General features: G+C 35.6%; 1 protein-coding gene across 2 annotated transcripts in view; it reads left to right on the top strand.

Moving 5' to 3' along the window:
• The window catches only part of LOC150110111 (cysteine-rich with EGF-like domain protein 2), a 215,018-nt gene that overhangs the window by 26,029 nt on the left and 166,593 nt on the right, over positions 1-22,396 (top strand). For both annotated transcript variants that reach the window (XM_090391457.1, XM_090391462.1), the window contains exon 3: positions 1,315-1,397. In XM_090391457.1, the coding sequence (XP_090247583.1) occupies positions 1,315-1,397 (83 nt within the window). The remainder of the gene's footprint in view (positions 1-1,314; positions 1,398-22,396) is intronic.

The raw sequence follows: 22,396 nt of genomic DNA, 5'->3' as shown, positions 1-22,396 counted from the left end.
CTGTATTATAATTCTTTTCCTATCCTATCCTTCTCATCCGGCCTAGTACATGTTGAGTCCCCTCCTAATGAGGGATTACCGGCATATTAATGCAGCTGGTTTGCCACTCCTCCTACATCCCCTAAGAATGATATTCATGACTGTAAATCCTGTGTGTTCATGGGGCTGGTTTGCCTGCTTGCAGGATGAAAAACCCCAGATAAACTGTGTGTGTGTGTGGGGGGGTGCTGTGTGTACTCTGATATCAGTGCTGTATTAATGTAGTTTGCTGCTGCTGTTGGCAACATTGCCTGCTCTTTAACTGTTGGCCATTGAATTAAATTTCACTATGCGAGCAAATATGCAGTAGTTTTGTATACTGTGAAGCAGCTTGAAAATAAGTTTGTTTGGCCTGTAGAGTAGGGTTTCTAATCCTTGGTCTACAATGATACTATGATGCCTTGATATAATGATACCTTGGCCTTTATTTATTATTATTACAGGTAATCCCAAGGAGTCCTTAGACTCGTCGAGGGAGGGCCCTAAACATCACATCCATCACAACTATTCGACATTCACACAGTATCTATCATACTTTGCCTTGAACTCATTCACCACTCTAAAAGTAAAAAACCCAGCTCTAACATCCTTACTAACCACACTCTTGCCCAGCTTCCATGGATGTCTCCTAGTCCTCCCACCACTAGTCCTGTTCTCAAAAATATCCTCTGAATTAATCCTATAGAAACCTTTCAGCAATTTGAATGTCTCAATCATATCTTCCCTTTTCCACCTATCAACCAATTTTTGCAATCCACAAATCTTCAACCTGTTTTCATAAGGTTCATTCCATAGACCTGCTATCATCTTGATCACTTGCCTCTGGATCTTCTCAACCTCCTCCCCATCAAGAAGAAACCTAGGTGACCAAATCTGGGCACAGTAGTTGAGATGGGGTCTTATCAAGGCTCGATACAGAGGAACAATAACTTGCTCATCAAAGTATAATGATGCTAATGTACTATAGATTTATAGCCTTACACAGCTAGAGTAATTTTGAACAGCATTCAAAATATCTTTCACTAGAAATCATAGCTGTCATATTTATCATGCTTCACATTGTGTTATTCATTTTGGAGTAGGGGAAGACTAAATGACATAAATGCAATCAAGTTGTCTGTATTACAAGCATATAAATCCTGCAAATGAAATAAAGCACAGCTACTTTCAACTAAAATAACAGTATAATAGTGTTTTTTTTTTAAGGGAAGCACTTATTGTTCTGTATCAGAGTAGCCATGAAAATGAAATCTCTAAACGTAATTTTTCTTTTAGGGAATAGAAGAGACAAACAAAGGAAAATATGAGGGTGGAGATGCTTTTTGGGAAGAAAGCAGACTAAGAAAATATGCTGACAGGTTTGTTCAAATTGCTGATTTTCAGTCATGTATCTCATTAACTAATTCACTTGAATCTCCAGTTTATATATGAAGAGAGATATTTAAATTTATTAGATTTATCCATGTTGACTTGCGACTTGCTCACTTTTATTGTTTCTTCTATATTATTTAGTTACTTGATAGTTCCAAATCATATTGGAGATTATTGGCAACTGTTTGATGGCCTGGAAGGCCAGGGTTATGAGCATATCTGGCAACTGTTTGATGGCCTGGAAGGCCAGGGTTATGAGCATATCTGCTTTCCAACTAACAGGCTATAAAACATCAAAAAATTGCATGATAACCATAGTAATAAACTTGAATGAAAGTACAAATATTTCATACTGAAAATAACAGACATCGTCATGTGTGGAAACAACAATCAAATCAAAGATCAGGAATATAAAGTACATACAACAATCGGTGCCATGTGCTAGAAATTAATATTAAAACTATTTTGGATATTTACATAAGATGAGAATCTCTCAAATCCTAAGTATATCAAATTACATTCAGAAGAGATCTGGTAAACACCAGCTAAAGGAGCAATATTTTGTCTTTTGTGGCAGCAGATTGAGAAATTTTGTTAATAGGAAAATATGTAGAATTATGGTGAAACTTCTTTAATATTCTACCAATAGGTTCAGTGATGGCAAAAATAGAAGGGATTGGAATCCTGAAGTCTGTCAAAGAATTCTTAGGAATCAATTATCTGTTGGATTTGATGATGGTTGTGATCACACGTTATGTGCTGTATTAATGCGTGAATTGACAACATCAGTTTTTTGTAAGGTGATGTGCAGAGATGAATGCATCTGCCAGTAAAGGTAGATCTTTAATAAACTAGTTGACAAAGTACCAGAGACTGTTGAGTAAAAGGGATGGCCAAAAATAGTAAACCACCAGCATTTTATTTTTCTATGGTGATTGAACGCATGGGTAGTAAGCTCATTTTCAGAATGAGGCCAAACAGCAAAAATGTCATCGACGTAACAAAGCTAAAGAGAGGATTGGCAGAGAATCATCAGGAGGGAAATCATTATATAGCAAACTTAATAGTGTTAGATAGCAGAATGTTAGTAAATAGAGAAACAGTGTCAGAACTGACTGACATTCATAATAAAATTTAATACAATAACTACCTCACAAAGAGAAATAATTAAACAATACATTTAATTCTTTCAATATTTTCTCTGTTACAGCAACATCTTCAGAAATACAATGTTAAAATTATAATGACACACACAAAAGAAACAGTAAGTGGAAGAAGTGATTGACTAGCATATCTTACTTTGTATTTGAATATCCTTGATTTTTTTCAAGGAAATGTGGAATTCTTGATGAATGATCTTTATTGCTTAATATTGGCAGTTAATAAGTGCGAAAGAAACTTAGCAATTCCGTGTGGGAGAGTCCTTAAAATTCACAGTATATTTACTGGACAACCTTCTTTATGAATTTTTAGCAGACCATAATGAACGATTCCTTCCAAAATGAGTGTAACCTATACAGAGTATTTTGATTCTAGCTAACAACTCAAGGAGCTTATTTAATTGTTTAATCCACATTTTTTGGGGGGTTGCTTAAGGGTCAAAGCTGTATAACTGAGAGGAGCTTTTAAAGGAATGTGGAGAACCGACCAGGGCTTCTGACTTAATGTCTAATCCTGTCCTTCTCGTGGTACACTGTTGTGTCCCAATTTATGATTTTTATTCTATCTAGTGAAATTCTGCTTATCTATGTTCTACTATTATCTATGCACGAGATATCACCCCAAAATACAAATATTTTAGCTATTTCTCCCCTTAGTGTCCCTAATATTTATATTATACTGTGCCTTTTGGGACATTTAGTTTGAGATATTAAATACAAAAACAAGGAGAAAGTACTAAAATATGTGTGAATGTGAAACAATATTGCAGTTGTGACACTTTATCTCGTTTCTTAACACATTAATTTCCGGCGTGATTAGGTTCGTACGTTTTTCAAGTGGTGCATTGGGCAGCAATTTCAGACAACTGTTTTATCAATGAACAAAGGTTTATTAAACTCATTAGCATGGTACAATTCAATTTCTAATATAATTCAATTCAATACTAAGAAAATATTTACAAAATAACAGCTTATCACAAGTAATTTGGCTATGATCCTATATGGGTATTGCAATCATGCCACCATGACAAATTCAACACATCCAATCATATGTATAATTCTAGATCTAATTAACACCTTAGTTATCCCTATATTACTCGGAATATGTGCTATAAGCTGTAGCACATGGACATATATGATCAATTCACTCTATTTAACTATCCAAAACTATGTAGATTAAATTATCCTTTTACACATAACTAACACATAACTTTGACATTTAAAACTTTCCTATAAGTTACAATACACATGCATAAATTTCAGGACACATAATTACTTATATAATATTAATATTAACAAGCATACTTTCATTATAATCAGTCATGCACTAAAGTCCTAGTATAATTATGATAACAATTACAGAAGATTTTCAGTTAACATGAGATTTTAACAGTACCTTTTTCTCTTGAGTTTTCTATATTGGCCTCTACCTTTATCTGATTATTCTATCCTGGTATGATCTCTCTAATAATCTGTTACTCCTAAGTTCATTTGGCACTAAACTGTGCTCACATGATCTTAACTTTTCGTACTTGAATTATGGACACTTTTAGAATCATCTATACAATGGCTGTGAAACTCACCACGTGGACACCAACTTCTTTACAGATTTCATTTTCACTGGACGATGAAACACATAAATAATACCTTCTTTCCTTTGGCTAAATGGCATTCCTCGTTTCTTACCATAGGAAATACGGAATCAAAATCCCGCTCACTTTTGTTTCCTTGTTGTGACGACGGAGATTAACTCCAATCCCGCCACTCAGGAAAACCACATGAAACCTATACGAAGGAGCTTGTGAAGAAACTATCCGGGAAAAAAGCCTCGTGGGGGGGGGGTCCTAACCTTTTTTATACCTTGACCCCTAACGGCACCCTTTTTAATTTCTTTTCTCTGCCCCTTACTTGATTCGACTTCACTGACCAATTAGAGTGGAGTTTTTCTCCCAAACATCCTTTGGTCGGTGAGCCTGTGACGATGTCTCAAATCCGAGAATCGACCCTGAGCGATAGTCTATTGCTTTTCTTTTGTTAGCCTCTAAATTAATCCCCTTTCCAAATTTTTAAGAATTTACTTAATATTTTAATCTCTAGCCTCTCACATACAATTTATTATTACTAATCTTTTCTGTTTTACTTAGCTAATTGCTTTATATCACAACTGTAATATTTTCCTTCTTTTGTTATTTAGTTCTTCAAACACCCTTGTTTTTTGTTATATATTTTACTTGGATGCAAGAATATTTTTCTTTCTTTTAAATAACTCATTTTTATACAGGGGTTTTATTTTATCATATCTTTATGTTACACCATGATAACTGGGAATTCTACATTCTTAAAGTATCAGGGTGTAACAACACTATGTTAGATATCTACCAGGATACTGAATGAATGAGGATGGGCTGGCAATTTGGGATTTAGCCAACCAAATTGTATTCTTATTGGCTTAAACCACAACACAAAATGATGGTACAACATGACAGAATTTCACTCCAGATGAGACATAGGCTCAGTTAAACAAGGCCCCTGTTGTTTTCACCAGGGAACCAGGGTGAACAACGAAAAGTCAGCTACTGGAACAAAATCCTAAAACACACCCCAACTCAATATCACCAGAGATCAAGATCAGTACTCAACATAAGAAGCCTGAATGGCAAAGAAATGGAGCAAAGTGAGGAATTGGATAAGCCAGATCGACATAATAGGGGGCGACTGAAACAAAAATGACAAACTGGTGAGATCTTTCTGAGCAATAAATACAAAATGTTATACTCAGGTGATGACAATCAAGGAAAAGGAGTAGCCATAGTATTCAACACTAAATGAGGCTAATCTTCTTGAATGGCAGGCAGTTTCAAGTAGAGTGATGTGGGCAAATATCAGAATGGGAAACTGCACAATGAGACTTATTTCTGCTTATGGTCCTACTAAGGTAGAAGCAGAGGAATTTTTTGAGGCTTTACAGTAAGCAACTGACATAATGAAAAATTAAAAGTTGGTCTTTTTTGGGGGATCTAAATAGCAGAGAGTAGGAAACGATTGTCAGACATACAAAAATATTTTGGGAAAATCTGGAGAAAAGAGCAAAGCTAATAATAATGGCAAATACCTGTTGGATTTCAGCTCAGGACATGGACTGGTTATTACTAACACCATGTTCCAACATAAAAATGTACACAAATTCACATGGAGAGAAGAGGCAAGGAATAAGAAAAGTCTCATTGACTATGTTATTGTTGATAGTGATGCTTTCTCTCTGCAAGACACTAGAGTGTACAGAAGATTTGAAATTGGAAGTGATCATCATTTAGTCTTGAGCAGGATAAAATTGAGTTTCATATTGAAAAGAAGAACACAGGAAAAAAGTTTTAAAGCAAATAAAAGTGGAGCAGCTCTCAAATGTGAACTGTATACTAAAATATACAAACATTATTCAAGAAAAAATTAAAGCATTTGAGAACGGGAACCAAACCTTGGAGATTCATTGGCAAGCCCTTAAGAAAACACTGATCGAATCAGCCAGAAAAGCATGTGGTGAGGTTGTCTGCAAGGATAGAGAACTTCATGCTGGATACAGGAAGTTAAAGAGGCAGTGAAGGAAAAAGAAGAAAGCATATCAAACGTTCCTAGCAAATAAGTCAGTTTGTGCTCTTAGAGAATACTGAGACAAATGCAAGAATCTAAACACTGTATAAAACTAGCTAAACGTAGGGGGATATTAAACCACCCCGTATTTATGGATTACCAGAAATCCACAAAACTAAATCCACTACGCTCCCATAGTCAATAGCATGGATAGTCCCACATATAAACTGTCCCGCCATTTAGCCAAGTAGCTTGCCACCCCCTTACTGGCAACTCCTCTGAGCAGTCCGCCATACCACAGCAGTAATGTTCAGTCCATTTTAAAACACTGGTTAAAAATCTAATCCTAAAAGATTCAGACATAATGGTTAGTTTCGATGTCACCTCCTTATTTACCAATGTACCACTTATAGACATTCTTGATTTAATCAGGTCTAAATTTTCCCATGATATTTTTGAATTATTTCAATTTACCATGAATGCAGGTTACTTTACATGGGAAGGAAAATTCTACAAACAGATTAATGGTACTGCTATGAGTTCCCCCCCCCCCCCTCTCCCCCGTTAGCAAATTTTTACATGGAACACTTTGAAAACAAAGTACTTACCATAACTACATACAAGCCACAAGTGTGGTTATGCTATTAGATGATATGTTTGCCATCTGGCCCCATGGACTAGACACTTTGGATGCTTTTGTCACCTACCTAAACAGCCAACAACCCAAAATTCACTTCACAGTAGAAAAAGAATCGAATAACTGTTTACCATTTCTTGACACATTAGTTACCCGCCTTTCAGATGGATCACTATCTTTTTCTATTTACAGAAAGCCTACACACACAGGAAGATACCTACATAAACAATCACATCATCATCCAGTCCAACAGTACGGCATTTTAAAAACACTTGCACACAGATCCATTTGTTCTAACGATACAGCTCTGACCACTGAACTCCGATACCTGTGCCATACGTTCTTAGCCAATGGCTACAATACCTACAAAATAGATAAAATACTACATAGGTCCATTACCTTGCCCTACCCAAATACACAAGAATACAACATGACCATTTCTATTCCCTGTATCAGAGGTACATCAGAAAAGATAGCCAAAGTATTGTTGAAACATGGCTTTCGCACCACTTTCAAACCTCATGTCAAGCTGGCAACTCTGATCCCGCTCTCCTAAGGATAAACTTCACCCTTTAGCACACCCAGGAGTGTATGACGTTCCTGGTGACTGTCACTTGGCCTATTATGGGCAAACAGGAAGATCAGTGAACATCTGCCTGGAAGAACATGAAAGATACATTCGCTACTATTACTATGGCAAGTCGGGACTGGCAGACCACGCTTTGGACACTACTTCACACAGGATTAGATGGAGGAAAACGAATGTGCTATTTAGGAGTCATTATAGATCTGAAAGATTATTTTTTGAGTCAGCAATGGCTTTGAAGAATTCTCCCAACCTTAACAAATATGGTTGCATTAATTTGCCAAATATATGGAAGACTGTTTCCTAAGAAAAACTCCTGGATAGCTGCTTTTTTTTTTGTTAGAGGGCACCACAAATTGGACTTTAGATCTTTTGTCTTTTGCAATTTATATTGTTTCACTCACTCACTGTCGCATATACAAGTGTGTTGTGCTCTGATGATGCTGAGTTGAAAATCAGCAAAATATAAGCGTTAATAAAACATCTTTGTGATAAAAGTGTGCGAGGTGTTGTTAATACTGTGAAAAATAAGTCATGAATAACCATCAACACCGAAGCTTATCTGCACCACTCCAGTTATTGGATGCTCAAGCGGCTTGAAAATTTTTCATATTTGTCTTTATAGCAGTGTTTCTGGACTAGTTAAAAATATTATATAAAGACATACTATGTTGACAAAAGTATTTGGACAAGTTATGTGTCATGCAAATTTTGGATCCTACCACATGCAAATATTCAGTGTCTGCCTAAGTCTGGTAATAAAAGATGGGATGCGCTGCATGTTTCACACTGTGCTCGATGTCAAATTCCGTGTTCAGCTGAACTGACAGACTTGCAATGTTGGATGGTAGTTGAATGTCATATCACTGGTCTTTTTTGTCCATGACATTTTTATCCATCTTAGTTTACTGAAATCCACCTTTGCTTATGTTATTTGTAGATGGAAAATTGACGGTTCTACCATGCTGTCGAAAATTGATGGTTCTACTACAACGAGCTCAGTGTCAGAATTGTTCAACCATTCTCCACATCATCAGTGGCAGACCTCGCAGCCAACCTGGAAAATGCTGCATGGACATTTGTCAGCACTAGAACTGTCTGCAGAGAGTTACATGTCTTAGGTTACCACAGTAGAGCTTCTACAAACAAGCCACTCCCTTCAATACCAAATGACATTTGAAACTGGTATCTATCGCACTGTTCCTGGACAGTAGATGATTAGAAAAGAGTTTTGTGGAGCGCTGAATCACACTTCCAAATGTTTCACTCTGGTCATGTTTGGATCTGGAGATTATCTGGGGAAACGGTTCTGGCAGGACTGCATGATTCCATCTGTCAAGTTTAGTGGAGGCTCAATAATGGTGTCAGGGTGTTTCAGTTGGTCCATTGGTGGAGGTGCCCAAAACCACGATATCTGGCTACCTGGACAACTTTATGCTTCCAATGCTGTGGAAACATAAAGGTTGACCCTTGGATGTTTCAGCACAACAATGCTACATGCCATACTACACTATGTGTCCAAGACTGGTTTCTACAAAACAGTGTTGACTAGTTGGACTGGCTAGCTCAGAGTACAGACCTCAATTCCTTTGAACATCTTTGGGATGAATTAGAATGCCACATTTGCTCCAGACCACAGCAGCTGTCATGACATTAGGGTAACTTTGCACCAAGAATGGAGAAATATTCTTGTTGAAACATACAAAATTGGCTGAAAGCACACACTGAAGGAGTAGTTGCTGTCATTCAGGCCAAAGGTAGTTCCACTCGGTACCAGAAATGTAATTAAAACACATTTGTATTTTTACAACTACGTTTCCAAATACTTTGTCAACACAGTGTATATGAAATTAAAAAAGAAAATTCTTACCCATGGTACCATTGGTTTACTTAAACCTTTCATGGGTGAGTATCATAAAAATTATGGAATTTCCATATCATAATGCTATTGCTGTGAGCAAGGCTTTAGAAATTCACTCACCACCGACAATTTATCTCAGAGACAAGCGGCAAGTGAATTTTCTCCCTCGTTTGAATGCATTCTTTTTCACATATTTATTTCTAGAGAGCTGAAAATAAAATTTATGGATCTGAAATCCTTAATTCAAACACAACAGCATTCCCTTTTAAAGAATTGCAAAAGTACTTGCAATTTTAGCTGTCTGTTTTCTGTAAAAGTCATACTGTTAAACTACTCATTTTCACTTTCTTCCATCCTTTGATACTGTAAACAGTATCAGGTTCAGAACTTTATTTTTCTTTCTGTATAAAAGACTGTTTGTGTTTTTCATAGTAATTAAGAACTTCTCCCATCCATGTCTTCTTCACCCCCTCCCTCAACAATTGCACTGTTTTTTTTCATTATTGTAACATAACAATTTAATAAACTTTAAACATTTTTCTTTCTATATGACAGACTTTATAAATATCTACTTTAGAGTTCCAAAAATCCCCATATTTTTCTTGCAGTACAATTATAGTGTTCTCTTTACGCCACTACATATCACACTTCCAACGTTCGTTTCTTATGTAGTGAGAAAAATGAGCTGCCATAATACTCTTTACTTGAAAATAGTAAACCTTACACACTTCAAGTGTATGAGAAAAAATGTAACTTTTTCATTGCAAAACAAGTACTGTTGCCAAAGAAAGATTACTTAACACAGCTAAATCTTAAAAAAGAAATTTAAAAAAGAAAAAAGCTAAAAAGGAGTTAATAAAAAATTTGAAGCTAAAATTTTAGAAGTAGTAGTAGATTCTTTTCAGTTACTTATTTTATTCAAGATGAAGCGGTACTTGCATTTACGTGGCTAAAGACATCTTCAGTGGTCTTTTACACTTAATTTACCCATGTTTTCACTTAGATTTTCAGCTTTATTATGTGTGGCCATCATTCCAATGTTACTCAGCGTAGATACTGTTAAATGATGGTCTTTACAGCACTTGTTATGCTTGAGGCCATACTTGACTGATAAAATAGCTGCCAGCATTGGCAATTCCATCTTGTTTCTTAATTTAGTTTTAACTACATTCATGGAGCTAAAAATTTGTTCAAATCTGCATTAGAAATTGGCCATATTAATAAATTTATTGCACACTGAGCAATTTCTTTAAACGGATTCATTCCAGATGCATTTTTGTATTCTCATACTTCAGCCCAGAATAGTCAGTCTGCTATATTTGTCCATTTATTTATGTGGATAGTATTGTACTGGTATTCAGCAGCATCTTTTTCTGTTTTCAGCTTTATTTCTAAGATGGGGTAACAGGTTCTTTTATATGTTTTAGGGTGTTATCAACAGAAAAAGAAGAGATCATTCTTAAAATATTCAAGTTTTCAAGCAACCTTTGCTTAAGCTGTTTGAAGAGAACCAAGAAGAAACTGTCTTGCTCTATTTCTGAGATTGTGCTCATCATTAACTCTGAAATTTTTCTTTCAAATCTGTAACCAAGATTTAGTTTGGGATACAAACAATAATCAATCTCTGACTCTAGAGGGTAGACTTTGGATGATGGTAGCACTAACATATTAGCAATAGAGAGAATCAAATGAGAAAAGCCTTCAAATAATCTTGTCTTATCTGCACTGTTAGATTCAAAAATTTTGTTAACTTGATGAACTTGATCTTTAATTCTTGTCTACTGCAGGTTCAGTGAAGAACCACCTCATTGCACAGTTGCTTACAGTTTTCAGAGGAGCATAATTTTCATTGATAGTTTGATATAGCTCTTTGTATGCTGCTTGTCTTGAAGAAGAATAATGTGAAAACCACTTATAATATGTTTCGGCAACTAAAATTCTAATTTTCTTGGGAGAGATTCTGCACAAGTGTGAGACATTGCCAGTTGCAATGAATGGTATACACATCTAATTAAGATTAAGGAGGGAATATATGCCTTCAGTTGTTCATAAACACTTATAGACACCAGCCATAACACTGGCGTTGCCTGTACAATTGCAATGAGATTTTTAATGTTCAGTTTCTTGGTCAAGAGTTCTTTTTTTCTGTGCAGCCACAATACCACTAGCATCACACGTTTCTAGAACCACCATGCTGAGAAATGTATGCATAATTTTGTTAAATTTCTTGCTATAATAAATGATGACAAATCCTAAAATCTTATTCACCTGTGATATCATTCGATTCATCTATTAGCAAGCTTTCCATCTCCAATATCTGCAATTGATCTTCTTCATAATGCTCACTTAGAATATTCTTTACAATTGCAGAGCACTTGGTTTAGTACATTTTTACCTTTGGCTTAATTTGACTGTCTGGGATCATATTTTTGCAAAGATCTACTAGCTAATCGTAACTGTTCAATGATGAGCGATAACAAAGAAATAATGCTAAACTACCTTCAAAGTTCGCTGTCTCATCAGATTTCTTCACAAGCATATTTGTAATAGGAACAACCTTATATGGAACTGCAGCAAGATGTTTCTTAGTTTCTCTATGCTTTTCAAGCTGACAAGCTATATCATAACTGCAAAACCTTACAGTGACCTTTTGTAGCATCACCAGGAACTTCACACACACAGCATTTACTAAACATTCCCATTTGCAATCACTCTCTCCTAAATTTTTGCATGTAAGCTTTATTTGTCTCTTTGCTCATTTTTGAAGAAGGATATTGTTGTGTCCCATTCTTGTTTAAATATATATTTCCCTTATATTTTACTTTCCTTTATATATCTTATCCCTTTTGTCTGCATATCGTCACTTCCGTACTAGAAATCTGAGCTCTTAATATCCTAAAACATTTATTTTTTTAAAGCTGCACCATTTAGAACATTTAGTTTATAAAGAAACTTAAAACAAGAAGCAATTCCTAAATAAGTCTAGAAGTGAAATAATCATGAATTCGTAATATTGATCTTGTAACTTAACCTTTTCTATCCCCCCGCTCCTAGGTTCGTACGTTATTACAAGCGGTGCATTGAATGGCAATTTCAGACAACTGAATATTTGGTAAGCAAAAGTTTATTAAACTCATAAACACAATACAGTACATTAAATTCTAAAAACTACAATTCAATACTAAGATGATACAATGTTAATAAGATAAGCAAAATATGAAAATTTCACACTAGCACTTGGGAACAACTGTTGTGCCTCCACAAAGGACTCTACACACACAGGATAAAGAGGCTTTCCCGTCAATAATTAAGTTGGCTTAAATCTTTCAACCACTTAAGCACAATAATGCGAAACAATATTTCAATTAGTCACAAATGGATTACACACATTAATTCACAAGAATTATGAAGCTTAGCAATTCCGTTGCTACAATGAACACCACATTCAATTCTTTTGACCTTTCTCAGTTAAGGGTAAATTACATATACTGGTATCAATACACACTATCGCTCGTTCAGTAATGCTGATAAACTAATTCCCTCATTCTCCATACTATTAAGTGAGCTAAAGTCCTAGTTCAACTTTCATTCAAGTCTTTCAATTGCTTAGTAATACGAATTACAATTACAGCCATATTAAATTAACAGAATTAACATAAAATCTTTCACAATACCGTTTGATGAAGCTCTTCTACTAGATGTTACTTGTCTGCGATTCCTGAGGAAATATTCCTTCTGTAGTGGGACATATTTGGGGTACTTCGGATCATGAGTGAGTGCCACCTCGGTTACACCATATCAGGCTTCTTCTAAGGAAACACGATCTATCTGCTGTTCTGCAGTCATCAGATTTGCCATGAGGATATCCACAATTTCTATTGATGATCTCCTTCCTTTAGACCAGGGTTGGTTTAGTATATAGTAAATACCTTTCTTCCTGACCATGTGGCAGCCTTTGTTCTTAATGGTAGGAAAACGGGACCTAAAATCCCACTTACTAATATTCGATGTCATGGCGGACGGAGGGGAGGGGGATCCTGACCGTCACTCAAGAAACTCATAAGGTAACCTCCAAAAGAAAACTGGCAAAAGACCTCTTTGGGGGTTTCCTAACCCTTTTATATTATGACCCTACCGACATCTTCTGCAATTAATTTTCTTCCCCCCATGATATCATGATACGTTTCTTGTAACTTGTTAGGGCGGCGTCTCCCTGCTGAAACTTCTACCTTTGATTGGCTGTGTGCACGTGATTGACCTGCGGCAGTGTCTAAATCGGGGAGCTTGGGCTTTACTTTGGTTCTAGTTAATCCTATGAGTCGGCTTTATCAAACTATCAGCTCAACCATTTTTTCTAAGAATTAGCATGACTTACAATCTCTTGTTTCAAGTGTATAACAAGCAAGCCTTTTACATGCAAAACTTTTATAACTAAATACTGTAAATTAATTATCTTATTTTTCTAATATTATACAATCAATGTTCTTATACTAGTTAATAATTATTCCTTTCAATATATTTATTTCATTTATACTTAGATGCAAGCACTATTTTCTCATTAAGGTTTCTACTTGTTAAATTGTGATCAAGTAAATTCTCTTATGAAGTTTACAGGGATCACAAATTTAATAAAGGTTCCCTCTCTCTCTCTCTCTCTCCTTAAAAAATTTTCCATAAAATTTTTCTTATATCTGGGGTTCCAATTTTGTCAAGGATTTTCTGCTCATTATCCACTCTTCATGCTGTGGATTCCCCAGATTATAGAAGTAATGTGAGCCCTTGTGTTTGACAGCATTATTATTTAGCTTTCTACTAGTGTAATTCATCCCCTTGGATTCCTTCCTGTCAACTGACAAATTCTCTATTCTCTCTCTCCTTATTCCTTCAGGAACTTGCTGCTTATTGAAGAAACACCTGGTAAATTGTAGGCACTGAATTCTGCTATGTGCTTTATCCTGACTGTTTTTTCTTTCTAAGTTTCCTTCTCCTATTTGCCCTACTTATGTCTTCTTTCACATCTCGGTTAGCTGTCTGAGATGCATCCCAGGTTAAGATCCTTTCGTCAGAACTCCGTTCATCAGAGGTATGTTCACTCAGGGATAAACTCCCTTCCTGTGGTCTACCCTACCATTTTGTCGGGGCCTAAGGTTATACCTGGTTTGTTCTGGTTCTGTCCTGTCTTGATTCTGGTTCTCATAGTTCCTTTCCCTCACCCTGATTGACATTCGTTCATTTGGTATACACTCTCCAAACCGAATGTACCTGGAGAATTGTGTGCCTGAGACTGGATTCTCCTGCTCTCCTTGACATCTAACATTATTCTTCTTACTTGGGGGAGCATTTATATTAGAGCTTCCTAGACAAGGATTGTGGCCTTTTCCTTTGATCTGCTTCCTTTCTAGTATGTCTCCCTCCTTATATAATCACACCTGAATTTATACCTCGACAGGAAATCATTACCCAGAATCAGTTTAATGTGTGGGAGAGAGGACCCTGACAGGACCAGAAACTCTTGCCAAACACACAACTTGAATTCCGGTAGGTATATCTTGAGATTCACCGATCTTGAAGCGTGAGTGCTGGAGGTTGTAACACCTGATATTCTCACAGGTCGTCTGAGATGGGTGATATTATCCTTAACATAGGGCTGTATTGTCATAAAGAAATCCTCAGACATGATGGATGACTGGGCTCCAGTGTCCAGCAAGGCTTTGCACTGTTTTCCATATGCACTGGCTATCACCATCAATTCATTAGGCTGCTCCTTCTTTCCTTGCCTTTTATTCCATACTCTGCTCATATAAGTGTGCGAGTTTAACTCTCCATTATGGCCCTTACTGAAGTGTTTTCTATTTACATAACAGTCACAATGCATTATGGGAGATACTGAGATAGGAGTGATGTTATCTTGCTCCACCTTTGCAACGAGTAGCCTGGTGTTGTACCACCTTACTCCAGTCCTGAAGATACTTTCAGGTGCAAACTTTGTTTGCTCACACTTGGATAAAGGATTAAACTAAATTTATTATTTTCGTTGTTTGTTAGCTAAAACTAGTTGAATCCTGAATAAATTATTTCTTTAAGGAAATCTTTTCATTCAAGATCCAACAGTGACAAATTAGTTCATCACCTTATTCCTTTCTCCCCTTCAACATGAATTGACTCTTCTTGGCAATCTGCCAGCTGGGGTTCTTACATCTGTGGCATAACAGTACATATCAATACTTGAGGTAGAAAATGCTCTCAAAAACTTGAAATGTCGAAAGGCCACTTTGAGTAGAATGGTATTTGACCAGAAATTATCAATCTAGTGATATGCACCCTCAAAGAGTGTTCAGCCTACTATGACAGCACAACATGGTTAAGTTTACATTATTTATAGTCTCCTATGAACAGTTTTTCTTCAAATTAGTTTAGTTTATTACTTGTCAGCACTCTAATGTTGTCTAACATTTTGCTCTTAGATTAGCTCTGCTCACACATTCTTGAATGCAAACAATGTCAAGTTCTGTTCTGATGTCTTCATTTATTATTATTATTATTATCATCATCATCATCTGAGACCTCCATTGAATCAAGGACTCATCAAGAGAGGCTATAAATCACCCAAACCAGCTGTCATAACCTTCCCTTAAATTCATTCACACTAGATGTACTAACTGCATCTAGTGTGAATGAATGCTCCTAAAGGCAAACTATTCCACTCACTCACTACTCTGTGAGAGAAAAACATAGCTCTTACCCTTTTCTTGACTGTGATCAAACTTAATTTCCATGGATGCCCCTATTTTCTCTCCCCGCTGTCCATATAACAGGAAATTTCATCAAATGCTATCCTGTAACACCCATTCAAAAGTTTATAGAACTCTATCATATCACCCCTCTTTCTTCTGTTAACCAGAGTCTGTTATCCACATACTCACAATCCATCCTCATAATCTAAATCCCATGATCTGGATACAATCTTTGTAATTCTTCTTTGCACTCTTTCCACAGCTTCTTTATCCCCTTGGAATCTGGGAGACCAAATCTACACACAATCCAGGTGTGGTCTTATCAAAGCGTTATAAAGAGGCAAAATGACTTCCTTATCCTTACATGTCAAGTTTGTTTCAACATTGCAATTATCCTTTGAGTTTTGTTTGCAACTTTTGCTATGTGACCTTTGAACTTCAAATTCCTATCCACCAATATGCCAAGATCCCTTGCCTCCTCAGTTTCTTGTACCATAACCCCACTAATATAATATCCTGCTGGAAATCTAATTACACCAAAATGCATAACTTACTAGCATTAAACTGATATGATTCTTTCATTGATGTCATTTATTCAGGTCCCTAATTTTTCTAATGTTACCATTGAATTAGACAAGGGAAATGGACACGCCCATGATATGCTTAGATTTTGCTAAAGCTTTTTACAGAATACATGTGAAACCCTGTTGCATAAATTGGAGAATATGGGATTGGATTATAAATTATTGACATGAGAGGATGGCTGATTTGACAGATATCAAAAAAGTGGTATATAGGGGAGGTGAATCTGCATGGTTTACTGCAAACAGTAGTGTGCCACAAGGATCAGTCCTTGGTCCATTGTTATTCAATCTGTGCATTAATGACATTGGGAAGGTTTTGACATGTGATATACAGCTATTTGCTGATGATGCAAAAATAGTGAAGGTAATCTGGAGTGGTGCTAGTATGCAGTACTTGAAGAATGATTTCAATAGGCTGGATTGTGGACTTCTGAAAATGAAAATGGATTTTAGTTCGGTGGTAGTAAAGTCATGTACACTTCAATGTGAATTATGTCCAATATCACATTATATTGGTGGGATTATGCTAGAAGAAACTGATTAAGCTAGGGTTCTTGGGAGTTTTAGTAGATTTGAAGTTCAAGGGCAATATAGCAAATATTGCAAATACAACTCAACTTGGAGAATAATTGCAGTGCTGAAATGAACCTTTATATGTATATATAAGAAAGTCATTTTCCCCTCTTTAGGAAGCTTTGATAAGACCTCACTTTGGCTGTTTATACTCACATCAGGTGTCCTGCTTTCCATGGTGATTCCTCTACAGTGGAGAGAGAGAGTGGTGCATGATTGGATTGGATTGCCATTACACTAATACCTCTCTATACGGCTTTTCGCTGTAACAGCCTTGTGTAATTATGGTTAAGTTTCAATTTATGGCCTACAATTTTTCAATACAGTCATACCCCAACTTGTGCAAATCCGGAGTTACGCGGTTTCTTATATGTATGTATTCCTGTCCTGCTTCATGCCTCACCACTAGTCGTATCTTTCAGGCACCGGCTGCATTCGCCAGTGTCGCACATGCTGTGAACAAGCACTGATGTGTTTTGCACAGTCTCCATTCATACATGATTTTTATAGTCTACAAACCTTGCGATTGTTTAATGTTAGGTTCTTGATAAAAATTTTATCACATAAAAAATAATAATGTCATCCAAAAGAAGCAAGTCTGATTCTTCTACAGCTAGCAAGAAAAGAAAAACATTTACTTTGGAAACAAAACTCAACATTATTAAGGATTTTGAAGGCAGAATGAAAATTTGTGAGCTAGCAAAGAAGTTCGATCTACAGGAATTCACAGTTCACAGTAAGAACAATCATAAAAGAAAGGTTTACGGATTTTGGAGGACATAGATTCTAACGAGGAACGAATTGTAGCCACAAGGCAAGGAATGAAAAAATCATTAGCTTGCTATGAAGAAATTTTGCGTGACAAGAAAAAGGCATTATGCCGTCAGACGAATCTATTAGATTTTATGAAACCGTCGACATCGAAATAACTTTCTTTTTTTTATGTACGAAAAACTACAATTATGATTATATTTCTTAAAAAATATAGGTGTTTTTGTAAACCTTTGGTCCTAATTGTATGTTTGTATATATAATTTACATCAAAACTATACCCCGAGTTACGCAAATTCGACTTACGCGCTTTTTGTCGATCCCACCTACCGCATAACTTCGGGGTTTTACTGTATGTGGCCAAAAAGTCAGGAAATCCCCTTGTGTATGTCTTTTGTCATGTGTTCTAGGCTGGCTGCACTGCTCCCCCCGCAGGAACACTACTTACATCGTCTTGTAGTCGCGCAATCTTCGTGTAGCACATAATTTGTCCTTGCCTTCTGTAAACGTGCTCATGAGTAGATGCATTTAGTGATCAGTTTAGTAATTGAGGTAAATCCTGAGTATCAAAAGTAGAAGTGTTTGTTTCTTTTTGCGTTCTGTTTCAACTATAAACATTGTTGATAAGTATTGTACATAATATGCATTTGTATGTAAATACATATTAAAGTGTGTGTGTGTATTCGTGTTGCTATAAAGCATGTACATTATAACTGTTATTATTTTTTTGTTTTTTAAATAGAATCCAGTATGTATTTGGGGAAAACATCAGCCCGAAACATTCTTTGAATTTGGAGAGTGATGGAGTTTAAAAAAAGAAGCCGAAAATCTGTCTCACAGACTAAACTAGATGTTTTGCATCGTATTGAAGCCTCTGAAAAAATTGTTGATATGTGTAAGGCATTAGGGCTTGCAAAATCTACGGTTCAAACAATTCGCCCTAACAAAGAAAATTTTTTTTTTTTTAAATAATTTTCACTGTAGTTAATGTGTGTTTCTTTTAATTAAAGAAAAAATTAATGCACATTCACAGTTCAGCTGCACCTTTAAGTGTTTCAAAATTAACACGCCAAAGAAGTAGCAATATGGAAAGAATGGAAAAATTATTATAAACATATGGATTGAAGAAAACAATCAATGGAGGATGCCAATGAGCCAAATGACTATCCAGGAAAAGGCGAAAAGTATTTTTGAAAATTTGAAGAGTGAAGATACAACAATCAATGGAGGATGCCAATGAGCCAAATGACTATCCAGGAAAAGGCGAAAAGTATTTTTAAAAATTTGAAGAGTGAAGATACTAGTGAATGTCTGGCAGATGAAGCTTTTCTAGCAAGCCGCAGTTGGTTTGAAAAATTTAAAAATCGCTATAATTTGCACAATATTAAAATGAAAGGTGAAGCACCTAGTGCCGACACCGATGAAGCTTTAGTCTATCCAAACATTTTCAAATCAATTATTGAAAGAGGTGCATACGTTCCTCAACAAGTTTTTAATGTGGGTGAAACAGCACTTTATTGGAAACGAATGCCTGAAAGAACTTGCATTTCAAAGAACGAAAGGGCTGCATCTGGATATAAGGTATCCAAAGAGCGATTAACTTTGCTCCTTGGTGCGAATGTGGCAGGGGATTTTAAGCTGAAACAGCTTTTATATGCTTCTAAAAATCAAAGAGCTTTAAAAGGATTGAACAAGAAACAATTGCCCATCATTTGGAGGTCCAACAAAATAGCTTGGATGACCAAAATACTCTTCGTAGATTGGTTCAAAAATTATTTTGCCCTGATGTCAAAAAATACTTGCAGGAGAAAAATTTAAGTAACAAATTCTTGCTCCTATTGGATAATGCTCCAAAGCATCCAGTTAATTTATCTGAATTATCTGAAGATGTGGAGATTGAATATCTACCTAAAAAAAACAACGACCCTAATCCAGTGTCAATGGATCAGGATGCAATAGATACTTTTAAGGCATATTATTTACAAAGAACCTTTCAAAAACTTATAAATGAAACTGATGGTGAATCATCAATTAAAGAGTTCTGGAAAAAATTCTAATGTTGTCCACAACATCAAAGATGCTGTGGACAACATTAGCAAATCATGGAATGAGTTGAAATCAACCATAATGAACCGTGTGTGGAAAAAAATTTGGCCAGAATGCATTACAAGCAATGATTCTGAATTTGAACCCCTTTCTGAAATTAGACAAAGATATTGAACCTAGCAAATGAACTTGGTTTTGAGGATGTGGAAGAACGTGATGTAATCGATTTGCTAGATGCTGATAGGATAGAGAACCACTTTCTAATGAAGGATTAATACAGTTAGAAACAAATCGCACATTTGATGAGGAACAACAAGAGCCAGTTGTTTGCCGACAATTAACCTCAAAGGATTTATCGAATGTGCTTACTCGTTTTGAACAAGGAATAAACATCCTACTTCAAAACGATCCTAATGAAGAACGCAGCACCAAAGTTTCTCGTGGCATTAACACAGTTATTAACTGCTACAAGGAATTGCGAAAAGAAAAGGGACCCGATACAACAAACGTTGGACAAATTTTTTAAACCGGGTCCTCAGACAACAACAGATGGTGACACTAACGAAGTGATGTCGTGCAATTCATCATCAGACTGATTCGAAAATTAAAAAAAAAAAAAACTGTTCATTTGTTGTGTTTCATTTTATTAGTATTATAGAATTATATTTTTGTTTTTATTAATAACTGATGTAAACGATATTTTAAATGAAATAAAAAATGCATTTTCAACCAGAAACCCAATGATTTTCTATTTTTTTATAAAATTGGAACGGATCTTACCGAATTTATACGGCTTTATATGGAAATAGATTCGTTATACAGCATTTTGCTTTGCGGCCGACTTTTCCACGAACGTATTTTGGCCATATACTGAGGTACGAGTGTATATGTGGCGTGTGTAAATAGTGGGAATGAATGAATGCAAGAACAGATATGACAGTTGACGTGGATGGTATGGCCTCCTGTGATGAGTCCTTGACTCCCCAGTAGGTCTCTTAATAATAATAACGTAGCAAATTGTATGCTGTAATAGCTTCTTAGTTTTCTTTGAAGTTTTTATAACTTATATGCATTATTTTGCACGTGTACTAGTTTTTCTAGCTTATATCTTAAATACATCTAAATCTCCATAAGTTTATCATAGTCATAACTAATTATAAATGCAATGGTTTGTGTTATCTGACATTAAGGTGACCAGTCAATTTCAGTAAATTAAGTAAAAAAAAACATTCTTGAGTGTAATAACATTTATGTTATTACACTCATATCACATAGCAGTTCTTGAAATATCAACCATTTATCATTTGGATTCATTACATTTGACTTATGAGATATACCTTGGCTATTAATATGTTCAAATTTTGTCTCGGCAACATGGCTTTGAATGAAGTATTTACAGAACAAAACTAAGGATTGCAGTTATACATAAACAACAAATAGAAATGATTTGGAAAATAATGTGACTTATCATCCCATGGAACTTAAGGAAGAATTGGAGGAATTCCTTGAAGCACTACAGAAAGCAGATGACACAATGAAAAAGGAAAAGTTGATCCTTGTTGGAGATCTAAACAGAGTATGAAATGATTACTAGTTATAGAGAAATGTTTGGGAAAAATTTGAAGAAAAGAGCAAAGCTAATAATATGGTTGTTACCTGCTGGATTATTTCTGTTCAGCACATGGAATAATTATTACTAATATCACGATAAAAAAAATGCAAGAAATAAAGTCTCATCATTATTATTATATGACTCCTCATGGGAGGACACTGTACTTAACTCTGCTACACAAATCTGTCTTCCCCTACTACTTCCCACTACACACAACTATCATCAATGCCATCTATCATTCATCACCACCAACAACAGTATTTTTTTGTCTGTAAATTGCATGTGTTGCCTGTATGTAGGATGAAAAAACCAGAGTTTCCAGGAGAAAAAAAAATGCTGCTTCCTCCGTACAGCTATCTCACCTAACAATTGAAAAAAGCCCATATAAATTTTCTTCTCATTGTGACTACGAGAACTGAACTCCAGCGTTTTCCAACCGAAGGGCAGAATGTACTGTTGTTTTTCAAATTTTACTACTGATGCACTCATTGATTGTTATTATTATTATTATTATATGTAAATAGCTATTAACATATATATTATGTGTTAATAGTGATTGAATAATATAAGCATGTAAACACAAGAAAGATATTTAATTAGCCAAATATTTTGGTCTGAAAATTGCAGACCATCTTCAGTGGCACTACAAGAACAGTTTTAAAAAATACAAGGTGGAATACTAACAATAGATCATTTAAAACTAGAACAAGCCACGTGATGTTATATCACTAAGTATTAAAGAGAATATTACTAAACAGAGACATGATTAATAGTGATTGTTTTCCCTTTGGTGCAGCACACAAGAGTATACAGAGGATTTGAAAATGCAATTGA

Source organism: Typopeltis vanoorti, chromosome 1 (genome assembly GCF_054136105.1).
Source record: "Typopeltis vanoorti isolate ZY-2024b chromosome 1, IOZ_Tvanoo_1.0, whole genome shotgun sequence".
In the NCBI taxonomy this organism is placed as follows: Eukaryota; Metazoa; Arthropoda; class Arachnida; order Uropygi; family Thelyphonidae; genus Typopeltis; species Typopeltis vanoorti.
The sequence above is the reverse complement of the archived record's forward strand: the minus strand, read 5'-3'. Positions and strand labels throughout refer to the sequence as shown.